General features: G+C 41.5%; 2 protein-coding genes and 1 non-coding gene across 3 annotated transcripts; 1 reads left to right on the top strand and 2 right to left on the bottom strand.

The window, feature by feature from the left end:
• Positions 1–725: 725 nt before the first annotated feature.
• LOC145497710 (uncharacterized) lies at positions 726–2436 on the bottom strand. The gene has a single exon (XM_081477547.1). The coding sequence runs from the start codon at positions 2333–2335 to the stop codon at positions 794–796; it is 1542 nt and encodes a 513-aa protein (XP_081333673.1). The 5' UTR covers positions 2336–2436; the 3' UTR covers positions 726–793.
• A 1094-nt stretch (positions 2437–3530) lies between these two features.
• LOC145498152 (PGAP2-interacting protein-like) lies at positions 3531–16064 on the bottom strand. Its single transcript, XM_081478036.1, has 14 exons — positions 13467–16064; positions 12178–12490; positions 11570–11938; positions 10628–10983; positions 9794–9997; positions 9315–9394; positions 8976–9081; positions 8331–8466; positions 7162–7226; positions 6527–6611; positions 6142–6198; positions 5966–6053; positions 5452–5669; positions 3531–4879 (listed from the first exon to the last, which is right to left on the bottom strand). The coding sequence occupies exons 1-14, from the start codon at positions 13714–13716 to the stop codon at positions 4777–4779; spliced, it is 2430 nt and encodes an 809-aa protein (XP_081334162.1). The 5' UTR covers positions 13717–16064; the 3' UTR covers positions 3531–4776.
• Positions 4966–5038, top strand: Trnas-uga (transfer RNA serine (anticodon UGA)). Its single transcript has one exon. It is a non-coding gene; the product is annotated as a tRNA-Ser (tRNA).
• Positions 16065–16169: the final 105 nt, after the last annotated feature.

The raw sequence follows: 16169 nt of genomic DNA on the forward strand, positions 1-16169 counted from the left end.
GGTCCTTACCGCCGGAACTTATCCCAGTTTCCGGTGGTGTCCAGTGGTTTCCGTAGCATTAAGTGAGTAGGAGTAATTCTAATCCCCCCTAAATGGAATGCTTGTCCATTGAAGGGTTACCCCCAGCATTAAATTCACCGGTACCCATTTATACACCTGGGTGGAGAGAGGTCTGTCAGAGTAAAGCGTCTTGCCCAAGAACACAACAAAATGACCCATGCTACGGCCCGAACCTGGACCCATCGATCTAGAGTTCAGCCCTTTTTGTTTGGAAATTTCCTAAACAAAAAGCGCGGTGATATATCAGAATCTTAGTGCGTCTGCGTGTGTTGCTTAGGTTTATGAGCTAACGAAGGTAAAAGTGAAAATGAAAACCAGCTTTAAAACACGTTATTTTCTGATGTGTCAAATACTATTCTGAATATTATTTGTTTGCCCCCATATAAACCACTCACCCACGGCCTCTAGTGAACTCGAATTTTCCTCGTGTTACAGTAATACATGGGTTGGGCCTCTTCGTTTGTGAAATAAAAGTTTATGAAATGTTACGAAATCTTTATTTTTTGGGGGCTCAATATCTTTCCCGTCTTGCATATCAACATTGAGGCGTGAATCACAAAGGGGAATGCGCGCTTAATAATGGAGAGAGCATTAAACAAAGACCCACGTTTTACTAAAAAGAAAACTGGGTGAAAGGAATATTACTACTATTATTCTAAGCTTGGAAGAAATACAGTCAATGAAACAAGATTGAAACTGAAGTGAGTCGTTTCTACAAACTGAAGATCCATGTCTAGTAAAAATAGATTGGAGTCAAGGTACCGAGACCCTCCAACGAAACCATATGAAGGATCTCAGCCAACAGCATTACCAACTCACTAACATCAGAAGTGCAAACAAGCATTGCTCCTCCTGATCCATAAGGATGACTGTCAGCAAACAGGAGGGGGCCGTCCTTGTCAAAAAGAAAGACCCCGGATCGGGAATCTTTGATAAATATAACTGCAAGTCTTTCGTGAAGTTTCTGTAACCTTTCAAGCTGAAAGCCAATGGTTGCAGTCTCGGTTTCTGAAACAAAGCTGACCGGAAGAGAACAGCCGAGGTTTTTAACTTGTAAAGTGTTTCCAAACTCTTCAACTACGTCCTCAACAGACAAGTAAATAACGCCTTGTTGTTTTGAGTTGATAAGCATGTCATACCGCCTGTTCCCCTCAGCAATACAGCTACTGAATAAGTTAATCCAAGTGTCACTGAGGTTTTCCGTTTGCTGTGGTTTTACATCACCACAGCAAAATGTTCTTGCTATCAACACAGCGATCACTGTACAAGCATTACTACCATTTCTACCGCCATAATACGACTGACAAATGTCTCTTGGAAAATGGTAAAAATTTATGGAAGTGTTTCGAATTTTTCTACACCTTATGACCAAGTTTTCACCATCGCTTTGTGAACTCAGATCGTGTTTTGACGCACACTCATCACCAGTCCTCAGCATTTCACAAGCGGTTTCTAAATCGATTTGATCGTTAGTATCATTATTCCGTTTGTTTTTATCGTAGCTTTTCCTGTTTGTGGAAGGAGAGAAACTGTTGATATTCTTAAGGCTTTCTTCTGGTGCTAGGCTGGAATAATTTCCTGATAAAACGTGCGGCTGGTAAAACTGTGGTTCATGTGTTACTATAGCAAAGATCATGAAACAAATGTACAGCAAAACAGGTACGCAACATGTTACCATGGTGACTATTTGAGCTGGTTTCCAGTGAGCCTGCAGTCCAATAAGTAAAGAGTTGTCACTCGGAGAAAACTGGTTCATTACCGGACCATACCAGTTTGTCAAAGTTGCCAGGGTGTACAGAGATGCTGTTAACATTAAGAGGTGAAATGCGGGGTAAGTGTAAGGTAAATCTTGTTCGTTTTCATTCTCTTGTTCAATCAATCCATTATCAATATCCGTGTTTCTCAAAAGTCCAAGAGTGAAAGAATTATCGTTGTTACGTAAGCATTCATAAAACAATGTCGTGTGCATCACAAAGAGAGTTACAATAACTCTCACATTTACTCCAATCCTAAGCTCCTTTCCCGAAAGAAACGTTCTTTCAAGGTTACATCCGGGATTATCTTGTGTTGAGAACGCAACAACCATGACGAAAACTGAATGGAATATCACCACTGCGCATGGCAAGAACATAACCGCTGGCCGAAGGTTAAGTCTTATCCGTGGATGCAGGGAAATACCAACAGAGATGAAACAAGCTCCCAAGTTGAACGCAATAAAGATATCGTTCCATTTACAGTCTTGTGTTGAAGTAGTGGAAAGTATAAAAGCTACCATGCCAAAGCTGACTGCAAATAATTCAAAGGACTTTAAAATCAGAAGATACAGTAGAACTTTGGAAGATATTTTGCTCTTGCTTCCTTGATGTTGTTGGGCTGATGCCCAGGCCACTACAGCCTCTGCAATATCAACTAACAGAAAAAACTGAAACACAAGAAATAGAGATCCGCCAATCAAGGCTACATAAGGAAAATAAACAATAAAATAACTGTGTTGAGGTATAAACAAAGCTCCAATACTAAAAGCAACAAGAATCACGAGCTTCAATATCCAACAGTGGTTCTGCAGTCGCTTGCGGATTGCTGGGACGTTTGGAAGAACCGAACAAGCAAGGAAGAAGTGGTACAACGCAATGGCTAGAAACAGTCGATGAACAATTTCATAGCTCAATACTTCTCCACAAATCGCCTTGTCCAAAATACTCCGACACTTGAACATGCCCTTGATGAGACTGGTTTCTAGCAGATTTTCTTTCACGCCAGGTGCTAAAATAACCAATGTTACCACCGTCCACAGAAACAAAACACTCTCGTAAACAATGCGAGGTCTTGCGGACATTCTAAAATCCTCTCTCGAGGCTCGAGATAACAAGTAAACAGAATTAGCGCGACATTTCTCGTGGTGACTGAGTGATCTTCAATCTTAAAACGCTGAGCTCATTTCTTTATGGCGTAACTCTTTGCGACAACTCTGTCGTGTTGCAATAACTGCCAGTCCGCCGATTTTCGATTGCATTTTCTTTGTCGCGAATCCGTCCGCATGCCGGTATCGATGAACTGTTTCTTTCGCTCGAAAACGTGTGGCAAGCAGTTATTAACCTGCTGCTCACTCTATGGTCTGGCTGGCTCTTGATTACTTGTAAAAAGAAAGCACTCGCTTTTTCGAATACCCTTCTGTTAAAAGCTCCACTTTTAGCGAAAACCTTAGTGAGTTAGGATCCGTCGGTAATTTTCTTCACAAGTGTTTTACACACGGCTGTTTTATTAGTTCGTTGTTCATCTTAATTGTTTAAAATCAAAGCCAGCAGGTGGAATTTAACTAAAGTGAAAGAATAAAACAACCCGTCTGGCATGACTTTACTCCAGAAGAAAGTTTTTGTCCCATTCTCAGTTTTCTTCTACTCTTTTATAACTCTATACCATTTCAACTTTGTAAATCAGGTACGTCGCCAGTACACGATGAAACTATTTTCCATGAACGAGTCGTGGAGTGATTTCAGTCCTGTATAAACGGCTCTAGGATTACATTGTCATTTATAATTCACGTTATTGGTTATGGCCAAGCGCGACTTCAGTTTGTGGCCTGGACGGGTCGTTGACTCTTCCGACATAACAGGTGATCTTCGTCCCCAGAGCCGCCTGCCTCTCGTAGCCGTCGGGGCCTTGGCACAAGGGAAAGTAGATCTTGATACACACAATTTGATCGGCTAAAAGAAATACGCGTGAAGAACTGTGCTAGAATCTAGTCGATCAAGTCACGTGTCTCCAAAGCCTCTTTTCCTCGTGCTAAGAAGAAAAAGACTGAAGCGGGATCTCTAACGTTCCGCCGTTTTCAAAACAAACCAATAAAAGTTGAAGGCAGACTTTTAATTCGATCAAAAATTCCGGTTTGAGTTTCCAAAAACTGGATTTCCAGGGGCCACTGGAAGAGTATTTTCCGTAATTCACAGAAAAGAGGACTAATTCGCAAGGCATACCCAAATTTTCGAATATTTTTTTACGGGGAAATCCCATTCCACTTGCTTTTCACCCCGAATTTTCGGTTGAATGGTTCGCACTTCAGAAACTCAACACCCCTTGGATTTTCGGGAAACTTCCCAGGACACTTCTGGACCATTTGCTTACGGATGAGACAGTTTGATTGGTTGCCAGGAAGACCAAAAAAACGTGGAACAAGTACAAAGTATATATACTAGGTAAGACGGATGGGAAAAGATGGAAACAAGAGAATTCTTTTGTTCTTTTTTTATAATGAGTTTTTATTTTTGTTTTCTTTCCGATTTCGTCCTACAGCTCTGCAAGGTTTTCGTTTTTTTTTTTCGCTATATTCCTTCGTATCTCAAGTCCTCTTCTCAGTACTTTTCACGCGAATCAAAGCGCTGTTACCTTGTCTACATAGGACTCAGGTGATTCTCGAGGCATCTGAAAAGATCTCGATCAAAAGATCTCGATGCACAATGGTTGCCCTTAGTTCCTCATGGAAAAGCACTTTCAGCCTCCGCGAATTTAGAACAATTACTTGGCCAAATTGGCCGGAATCTTGGCACGTCTTGAGCGAATGAATTCGGAGTTATCGCAGTTTACTCGAACCTTTTTCGGAAACTTTGAAGTCCCGTCGTCGTAAGCCGAGCTGAGGGCCATATCACACTCCACTGTTTAGCTCTGCCTGCAAGACACCTGCTTCTACGCTTGCCGCCTATGATTTTCAAGTTATTCTTTCTATTTCTTGTTCTTTTTCTCTGCTGGTAGAAAGTACTTTGGAGTTGACATGTGATAGTGATGCTGCCAAGATGAGTAATGTCCCTTGTAGAAAGCACCAAACCTACGAACGAAGCCAAGAACAATCAAGTTATTCTCCACGAAAACATCAACAGTACCGTACATTGATGACGTTCTGACACAACGGGAGGCAGAGTGGCCGAGTGGTTAGGGCGCCGGACTTGAAATCCGGAGGTCGCGGGTTCAAGTCCCGCTTTGACCACTTAGCTGGAGTTGTTTCTCGGTAGACCCTAGTTCAACTCCTCGGTCATGCTTGTAAATATCCAACTGGTCTCAACCTACCGCCAGTTGGAATTTTTAAGCCTATTATGTTTCGTTGATACATTTGTTTCTTTCAGTTTAAGTGGCATGCCTGTGAGCTAGGTGTAGCTGAGCGCATTGACCACTATAAACAACCTTTGAACACCATTTTTGAACGATAGGTACGATCCCCCGTCACTTTCAAATAGCAGTCCCCCCAGGGGAATTCTGATCAGTTTGACAGTTGGCGGTTGACCTATCATGACTCTTCAGTAGTTGTTCACTGTTCCCCCCCCCAACCCGCCCCCCCCCCCCCCACTACCTCTTGATTTCTGTATTCAAACAATGCTACTATCATGCTGGCGTGTCTTCTACCTGTTGGGGAATCGTATGTTCTCTGCTACGTCCTTAGGACTCGTCGTTAGAATGTCGTTATCCTGGTATTTCTCTCCAGGAGGGGGAATACGGAATTTGGCCATTTGGACCTCGGTGTCACTGAGTCCCCCATGGGAAATCCGCGCATATCCCAGCCGTATGAGCCCGCGGTACATAATGTATTCACACCAGCGGTCAGAATCTGTTTTATCTATGTCCTGCAAAGAAAAGTCAGTTAGTTTCAGAAATGAACAGTCACACAAGTATTTTTCATTATAACAGGATTTGAAGGCCTATTCGAAGCCTAGTCGCAGTATCGTTCGAATTGGCCGGTTTCACAAATTTTAATTTAAAACAAGCAACAATCAATCACACACTACCCTGATCCCTGTGCACATTTCAGTTAGAATCTCACGAACAAGATGAATAGAGCACACCAAGATATACGCCTGTCAACAAGGTCTTCCCGTACCAATCACTCTACATGACACAAAATTCCACAGTTCCCTCTAACCTTAGTTCGTCCCTTCTCCGTCAGCACGCGGTAATCACGACTTTTAGGGGATGACGTCACGTATCCCAGAAACACCACAGGATTTGGGCTGCAAAGCATGAACATTGTCACATTAATGAACAGTCAATACAAAAAAGAAGAAAAGAGGAAATGAACCTGCATGGAGGCAAACAAACCTTTCATCCATAATCCTGGCCAGTTCCTGAGCTTGAAGCTTTCGGTCTAAATTGTCCCTAAAACAAATTTGACATAGAGTTAATAAGTGGAGCATTGATTTGTCAAAAATGGATCAAAAACGTATTTTTCTTTTAGAATGTCAACTTATTGTCAAGAAAAAAAAAGAGAAAATCCTCACTAACTGGATGAAGTCATGATAAAACCAGGACTGAAAGACTTATGGCAATATGTCAGCAGAATTTTTGTTTTAAGCTTGAATGAGCTATGTCACAGTAACACGACAACAATGGAGAAATTCTTTACACGGTTGTGTTACAAACAAATGAGAAAGCATCAGGAATGGCTGATTGATGAAGTTTTCATTTTTGTTTTTTTTTGGCTTACCGATCGTTTCCCATGTGAACCAAAACAAAGTCCACCAGGTTGCCAGTGATGTTGATGGTTGCACTTAAAGCTGGCGCCAATTCTCCTGGAAGAAAGAAGAACAAATTTCAGAGAAATTTCAGGGCTTGAAAAATTTCTTTTTGAGGTATTTGATACCCAAGGGAGGAGGGGGGACCCCATATAAAAAGTACAGGGGTGCTTGTCGTACTTGTTAGGGGTTAAAAAAGTGGTTTTTGTACCGCTTGGGTGTTTGGCCTCAAAAGGTCCACAGAGTGAGCTATTGTGGTACCTTTTTGGGCATTGATTGGCAAAAATATGATGCAAGATAATGTGTTGTTTTAGAATTGGTATCTCTTAGGGGTGAAAAAAACCACGAAACAGGATATTAGCACCGCCTACGGGTTCTTTCCAAAATTTCTGACGAGAAACCCATCCGTTTTATATGGCAGACACCCCCGGAATTTGATGGGGAAATAAACGGGAAAATAAACAGGGTAATCAGTGCTAAGGGGAAGGGCTTAGTTCAAATTAATGAAACTACCACATTTAGGTGTGCGAAGCTGTTAAAGGATAACACATAACAAAAACAGTGGAAAGCAAATTTAGCATCAGATGACTCTTAAACATTAATTTACCTTTTGGGGATGGAAGCAAGTGATGAAGAGACTTCACTATTGGATATTTGGAGAGAAGTGTGGCACTAGAACAAAATTTAACAGAAACATTTGCCTCACTTAACATTGTTTTAATGATATCAATAACAAAATCTTTCAATCTGATTGGTTCTCTTCATCTTCCATTTGCAGGGCTGTCATTAAGGGTCATGACTTGTAGCACCTATTACATATGGATACATTTGATTTTCCCTTGATGCTACCGGCGAATTGCCTGTTGTTGATAAATTCACCCACAGAGTAACAAGTCTGCTACGGGTGTGGAAAACAAGGCTACATGTGACTCAAAACTTAATGACAGCCCCATTTGTCAAGTGACTCTCAAGTGGCACATTCAAATGTGATGTAAACAGAGAAGCATCAATTAAAGGATAATTTGTTGATACACTACTTAATTCTCAAAACTTACATTACAAGAATGTTTAGCAATTAGTTAGGAGAATTAGTATTATCGATCCAACTCAAATATCACTCTGGCATGACACTTAAGAACAATTTAAAAACAATAAATCTCAGGGGATGATAAGTGAGTGAGATGTGTGGCAATTTTTTATGACAATTTCACATTTTATACTTAGTTAGACATATATTGTAACTGTACTATCTTAATTTGTAATTCATTTTAATTGTAGTTTATCTTAACTTTATACACTTCTAATGAAGTTTTTTTATTTTTTATTTTTATCTTTATTATTTTGTGGCATAACTCAAAACTAGCTTGCAGCTAAGCATACTGACCATGATAAAGCGATTGATTGATTGATTGATTGATTGATACTACAGGAAACTGGTCAAACAGGTTAGTAATAATTGTGCCCCTTTAAGTTCTCTTGACAGTGCAGTGCAAAACATGGTTCAGAGCTTGGTAATGTAGTTCATTTTCAGTTGTCATTTGAATTTTGACTCACCTTCCAGACTCGCTAAAATACAACACAGTTTGTGAAGTACAGAGAAATACGACAATAATTTAAATTTAACACCTGTTGCGAGATTTACACTTGTCTGGTTGGTCTGGTTTTGACCTGGTTGTCTGGTTGATTTTGCTTTCATTATCCTTTGTACTGCTTTGTCAGAAAGTTTGCTGGATTATTACTGTATAAAGTTTTGAATATGCTTTTCATGTTTTTTACCCCCACGTGTGGTCTCTGGTGGACGGTCCAAAATCAGAGTACATTCCTAGTCTTTCCTCAAACCACATGGCCAGGTCATGATTTCCAAGATAAGGCTTTGAGCAGTCGCTTTCCAGAAAACCAACCACATCAGCATCTGTTAAGAGTGCATGAATGTAAGTTTGTGTCTTGAGGTGTACAGTAATTCAAGGCTGTGGTCTAAGAAAAATTACGAGGAGCCCAAAGAAATCCTACCCATGAAATCCTAGGTGCCCGGCACTTATTGGGTTACATGAAAAAAGTAAGTCTTTCCTTTCACCCAAAGGCAAAAGTTAGTTGTCTTTGGCATCCAGGCATTTCTGGAGCACAGCCCCAAGTATTTTACAGAATGCAATTAGATAAAGTAACCCATACTCTGACATAGCTAACCATATCCAAGCCAAACTAACCTCAAACAAGCTAACTGTAACACTTATCAGAACCCAGTTTACAAAAAACCACCTGCCCTGCAAATACTTATAAACAGACATCACAATATACATGTATGATGGCTGTTTCATCATCAAGATTGTTTTTAAATAGAGAACAGAAAGTAGTGCTGGGTTGAATCTCTATGCTACCTCTGACAAGATGAAAGAGATTCCAGTTTAGAAGTAATAACCTTACCAGTATCATTGATCATTTGTGCTGCTCTCTCAAAGCTTGGCCAGCCAACATTATCATATGCAAAATGGACGGTCCAGATCATGGCTGAAAACACACTGGGGTCTTCCTACAGATATAATAATGTAACCACCCTTAAAAATTACTCCATTTCCTACTAGATCAATTCTAGACCAAGAAAAATTTTTGGTCTTCAAGAAATGATCGTAGCCATCAAAGTGGCACTAAGTTCACATGTATGTTCAATATTGTAACTGATTGATTCAACTGAATTGGGAAACAGGGATTTCCCCATACTGTTCTTCCTTTTGTAGACATGTAGATCAGAAAACACAGTCATACCTTCTGTGGAGTGACATAATTAAGTCTGTGAAATCTCACTGCCATTATAACAACTGCCACCATGATGATACAAAGAAGTACTGGAATAAAAACAACAGGAAGTTAAAAAAGGACAAGGAAGGCAATCAAGACATAAATAATGGTAGCAATGTTGTGTTCTTGGGTGAGACACTTTACTCTCACAGTGCCTCTCTCCACCTAGGTGTATAAATTGGATACTAGCAAATTTAATGCTAGGGGATAGCCCTGCAATGGACCAGCATCCCGTCCAGGGGGGAATAGAAATACTCCCAGTCACTCCATTCCACAGAAACTGGGATAAGCTCTGGCCTGATGGGCCACTTGACTCACATGCAGACTCACCATTACCAGACATTAGCTTGTACCAGACATCTCTTGCCAATGCATATAGATAATGAAGAAATGTGCACCAAAACACCTAAAAAGGACTTCCTGCACCTGTAACATTATTTTATTACCTGGAATGACATGAGTCCTGAAAAACCAAAATCTCTCTCCATGCTCCTCAAGAAAAGCAACATTATTGAATTTAACCACAAGGGGTTTCTGTTTTGTGGAAGACTGAACATCTGGATGTTTCTCGTCATTAACACTTTCTTGCTTTTTAATTTTTCCATAGGCTTCCTTTACGTCTGGTGCCGTCTTTGTCCTTAAAGCAAATCCTGACAAAGACAAAATGAACTTTAATAAGACATGGAGGATCAAAGAGCATGTTTGCAGAAGGGATGCTTAAGGCAAACTTTTAGAATATTTTTGCTAGAGAAGATTAAAAACCAGGAGCTACTTGTTCACAAGAAAGTTGGAATGGTGTCTGTTTCAGACAAACTTGAAGGCTAGATGCTATGCTGGTAAAAAACAAGGTGTGAAGCCAAATCGACTTGGCATCAAACTGCCGAGAATCAGCAGCTTTGTGGGTGCAGTTAGAAGGTGCGCATGAAAGATCAAGTAAATGGAAAGAAACTGACACAATGAAACTTTATAAGCAACCTAACAATTACCATGCTCTAGTTGATAAGTGGGAAAAGTATTTGAGTGTAAATCATCTGGGGGGATGCAAGGCAGAGTCTTTGGTTTGCTGTTCATTGCGATCTATTGTTTTTGTACTTTTTTTGGTCCCTCTCTATCCCTGCCTTTCAAAACCTACATTGCAAAACATTCAGGAAATTATAACAACTGTCATGTAAAAATATGTGTTAACCAAGTAATATGAAAACCCCTAGCAAGAAAGTTGAGAAAGAAATAACACTGAGCAACTCTTCTACTGTGTTCTACGTGTACTGTGTTTTACCTACCAATTAAGACCATGGTGATACCCAATAATACATGAGTTCTCTCCCTTGTGTACTCTCCCCCAGGTACAAAGTTGAATGCCACAACCCACACTGAGCCAAGTATAAGGACAATGTAAACCAAGTTAGCTAAAGTGAGTGTACGTGCAACAGGACGGCAGAACAGTCTGTCAATCATGGCTGGCCAGATGGACAGGGTGTAGACGCTAAGCATTAGACCACCAATAAAGGACCAGTAACGAGGGGCGAAGTATAGTAATGCTGCCCCACCAGAGCCAACGAGCCACCAAAACAAGTTACTAGTCCAGTTGTAACGAGAGAGAAGGACACCAACACCAAGAGCAATAATCACTGCAGCACTACAATGAATCAATCACACAGAATATATTTCAAGCAAATAAAATACAAATGACCATGCTTCACTCCAAGAGGCATGAGTAGATTACCAGCACTTTGAGTAAGACTTTAAGAGGGTGACTTATTGAAAGCACTTCACTTGCTTATTGTAGACATCTCTTTTTGCACTTGCCCCTCAATGAGAGACGTCTGAGCTTAAGCCTTTTTAGTAATTTCTGAAGTAGACTTATAACTTACAAAGTAAGCAGCAGCTGAGGTTTTTTTATGATTGAGAAGAGCAGTGAATCTCAGTGGCATTGGACTGGAACTAGCTTGCAACTGAGACTAATGCGGGGAGTCTTTTCACATGCAAATGACATTAATCTCTTTTTAACGATATTCCCCCCCCCCCCCCCATCAGCCTCCACTGCAAGCTAGTTCCAGTCCAGTGTGGTCTATTTTGAAACGTACAAATTAAATCTAACCCAAAGAGAATTCGAAATAATAGCTTACTATGTACTTTATATGATGGTGTCCCATGTGGTAATGGTCCACAACACACGCAGCAGCACTTTCTATAACTTAGACAACAAAAAGTACATTACATACCCCCATGGGTTGGGCTTGGGTCCTGTGTGTGGATAACCTGCAACAGCCCAGCGACAAATGAGTGACACTTCACCAAAGACATCATGAGTGAGGAACATCAGGGCACCAAATCCTAAAGCAACTAAGAACCACCCAGGACCTGAGACCTTTGAGTCTTGGGGCTCAGTTGATGACTTTGCTTGAGGTCCTGACTGAGAGATGGACATCATATAGCCAGTGTATACTCTGTCTAAGGTGGCGATGACAGCAATAAGTAGAACGACCCTGTTGCTGGTGACATCTGACCAGATTGGGTTGACAGTGACATATGAAGTACGCAACAACAACAAAAGAAACAAACCCAGAATAAGGCCCCAGAATGAAAGTACCCTGAAAATACAATAATATGAACTGTAAGCCCTGCCTCAAAGCTCAACTAGTGGAGTTATCAGCTATTATATTTCATCCATCACTTGGTAGTCTCTCACCCAGCCATTATTAGGATTGTCACGCAATGCTTCTCCCCACCAAGAAGTGTTGCGTGATGACCCTAATAACAGCCGGGAAGGAGACAAATAATATTTTTAAGCTCAATCTCTCAAGCCAAATTTGCAGAATTAAAATCTCACCTCTCTTTAGGATCCTTCGACCAAATCATTCCACAAAACCAGAGCATTGCTGTTCCGCAACCAAATGCCAACATCATCAACCTGATAAGGGTTGTTGGTGCCTGGAAAGAAGCAATACCCACCAAGGAAAGAACTCGCCAAAACGCCAAGCCATGTATGGTACCAGAGAACCGTAGCAGTATGCCAATCCCAGTAAATATGGGTGATAGAATGGTTACAACAAATGCTTCATAACCAGAAATTTCAAGCTCATTTAGCGGATAGAACCAGATCATTGGGGCTATTCCATGGATAAGTGACCACCACACATATCCTGCAAGAAATATAAGTTCCATTTTCAAGATCAAGTTTGTTACTTTGTCTAAAAGGTAAAGTTTTAAAACAGCACGTAGCCCTAAGAAGAAATCAAAACAATATAAACACTTAAGTTCCATTGAGCCACTTTGGTATACAAAGTAATAGTCTCAAACTGCTTTCAAAATTGTGTCTAAGCACAGGATCAGCAAAATGCGACAAAAAATGTAGATCAATAACTGTTAAAAGAGATCCAGTTTCCTCACGTTTGATACATGACGTCACATGAGCCCCCACTTGAATTAAAGGCATGCTTTGTCAATTCCCATAGGAGGTTATAAACATTTTTGTTCCAAGATTTCTTGAAAACCTACTGAACAACACATGATAAAATTTTCACAATATTGATCTATAGGGGGTTGAATCATGTACAGCATCAAAATTTTAAAACAATGGTAAAAAGCATTTTCATAATTGCTTAGTTTATGATAATCTTAGTTTATGATAAAACGTACTGATTTAATCATTTGTGCGTCAGAGACAGCTGTTTTTCCTGTCACAGGTGCATTATTAGAGTAGAAAAAGCTGGTATTATGAGAAAGTGATGGGGTTGTAAATTACCCTAGCAGGTCGAAGTTGACCTGCACTTAAGACTTACATGTAGGTTGACAAAATAAAGGACTTTGAAATCGTCTTTCTAAACCTGAGAAACTTTCAGCTCGGATTCCAACTTAATATTATTTAAAAGTCACCGCACTTTTTGGTAAACAGGACCGCTATCGTTTTCACACCTGGCCCAGCTGTGCTAAAACAAGCTTCGGTTCTTTGTGTGTAGGCCGGCTGCCCGTGAGCGAGAATTAAAGAAATTTGTTAATCGGAGCCAATACTTTTTTCTTCATTCTTGTTTTTGTCAAAGGAACTCTGTCAGTCTTAAATACATGCAACAAAGTTTTAGTTCCGTACTATCACCAACGATTCAAACAAACGATCCCCACCTAGAATCATTTCCGCTCCCAGTTCTCTTATCGTGTACGTGAACTCCATCACTTCTTCGGCAACCTCTGCAGTTTCCTCGTCAATGAATTCATCTTCTTCACCTTCTGGAATATCGGTTTCATACTCTTCGACTTCTTCCCAAGGATCTGTAGCTCCTTCTACGAGACTCTGGGCTCTATGTCGGAGTTCTCTACGCCGTCTTCTAAGGCTTCTTTGAGAAACAACTTTACCCTCCGATGCCTCCGTCATGTTGGATTCTCGACTTAGCCTGGGGATAGTCTTGAGCGGGCGAATCTCCTTCCAAGAGCCCACGTGTCTTTTGGTCAGCGCCAACCAAATGGCACGTGGGCCCTGGGAACGATATTGCCATGTTTTAAACCAAGGAACGCATGCGCCGTGAAACCGGAACTCCTAAAATCTTGGAGTCTGAAAATTGATGAAATTCGATGAAATTGATTATTCCAGAGTACCGTGTCTTGGCGCTGACCAAAAGACACGTGGGCTCTGGGAATGAGATTGAGGCAGGGGGGTGGGGGGGGGGGGGGTGGAAAAACCGCGGGAAAAACCTACGTGAAAAACGTTTCGAGACACCAACATGACAAGAACCGATAAAGTAGGATCGCAACAGTGGACAGCTGTTTCGCCCTTCTTGGGGCTCGTCAGCACTGTGTAGCGAAGATATGTAACGCCAGCCCAACAGCCAACGCACATAAATTGCAAAATGACCCGTTCACTATATCAAGTTCCGTACTTTGAACTCACTTGCACCCCGAAACACGCGTTGCCACAACACGTGTTTCGGGGCGCAAGGAGACAAAGTGTCAAGATTGGTGTCTCGAAAAGCAAAAGAATAAATGTGGCTGGACAAGGCCAGCCTAAACATTTAAACATTCAACTGCATGGCCAGTACCATGCTTTAAAAGCGCAGCGTATCGGATCTGAAAAGACCTACGGTCCGAAAATACATAAATGAGAAACCAGAAACTGTAAGGGACCGCATACGATAAACGCTGCCAACGTGGGATCTACGGAGAAGTCCGGTAAGTACGGTAAGTACGTAGTCTCCGCAGTCGTTGCTTGGGGTTGTCACGCAATGCCTCGTTGCGTGATGATCCCAAACAATAGCTCTGGAGGACACTAGCAGGGTCGGGGTCTGCTTGTGCTCTAGCTGCTGCTGTAGCTGGTTATATTAATTACCTTATATAGCAATTCAGTATTCTTCTATATCCCGGAGATATACCCAAGTGCTCAATATACCCGCCGAGGGGATCCACAAAAATATAAAAGCCCCAAGCCCAAATTAAAATACAAAAACGTGAGCCTTTGGTTACCCCAAATCTGAATGCTGAGGGGGAGGGGAGATGGGCACTGCAAGAAGAAGAGTTAAAACTGCATAGCGCCTTGAACTAAATGGACAGTGAAAAACGGTTTTTTACTACGTTCCTTTTTTAGCACGACTAAACCACGTGAATACAAATGACTGATCTACGCGGTTTGCATTATTGACTAGCCTGCGAGGAGGCTCAACTTTTTGCGCGGAAAGATAGCCTCTTCCAGGCGTTCATTTAGTTGGGGCGTAGCGCGAAAAACGGCGAGCGAAAAACTAGGGGAGAAGCGCGGCAAGAGGAAGCTTTCAGTCAGCTTTTTTCGCCGCGCTTCTCCTTGGGCTATTTTGTCGCTAGCTGTTTTTCGGGTTGGTGCTGGTGGGTCCCAACTGATCGTCTGGAAGAGGCTAGCTGAAAGAGCCTGCTTGCAGTCTAATTATTGGCCGGAATCAGTTTTGAGGGCTGCTTAACACGTCCGTCTTTTGTCTTTTCTAGCGAAAGCGGCGTTCTTAGAGGCGGCGTGGCCGAGTGGTTTAGGGCGCTGGATTTGAAATCTGGAGGTCCCTGGGGGTGTCTGGAAAACCCGAATAGCGAATAGCGAATAGTCGCGAATAGCGAATAGCTAATAGTGCGAATAGTGCGAATACATGTAGTCTCGAATAGTGCGAATAGTGGTGAACAGTCTCGAATAGTGGCGAATAGCGGCAATTAGTGGTAAATCGTAGCAAATAGGGTACCTAGTATCTCGCAGTCAACCTCACAGCAACGTAGGATGGGATTTTCCAGCTAAAAAGCACAGACGCTTATCAGGACAAAAGGTGTTTCTAAAAAAGCGTAAGTACGTCTTTGTTAGGTTATCCTTGTGTTTTCTGTTTTCTTAATGTCGGCGATGGGCAGCCCTAGCCTGAGTCCGGAGAAGAAAAGGTAATAAATTCACTGAAATTCTGTTGCTTATTTGGATACCTAAGTTACTTGACGCAGAATATTAGATCTAAAGCGGTGACTATTGGCGACTATTCATCACTATTCCCCACTTTTCGCGACCGTTTCCCACTATTCGCACTATTCGAGACTATTCGCACTCTTCGGGACTATTCGCTATTCGCGACTAATCGCTATTCGCTATTTCCAGACACCCGGTCCCTGGTTCAAATCCTCTGCCCTAGTTCAACTCCTCGACCGCCTTGTGTAAATAACCAACTGGTCAGCCTCCCTGTTTGCAATATTTGTTTGTTTATTTACAGTGTCCCCAATTAGCGCAATAGTGCTAAATACATTTGACACTTAAATGAAGTTATTATATTACCTCGTTCCCAGGAAAACGATCTGATGTTAGTCCCTGGGAACGACACTTTGCCTCCAGTCCAAATATGGTGA

Source organism: Orbicella franksi, chromosome 9 (assembly GCF_964199315.1).
Source record: "Orbicella franksi chromosome 9, jaOrbFran1.1, whole genome shotgun sequence".
Taxonomy (NCBI): domain Eukaryota; kingdom Metazoa; phylum Cnidaria; class Anthozoa; order Scleractinia; family Merulinidae; genus Orbicella; species Orbicella franksi.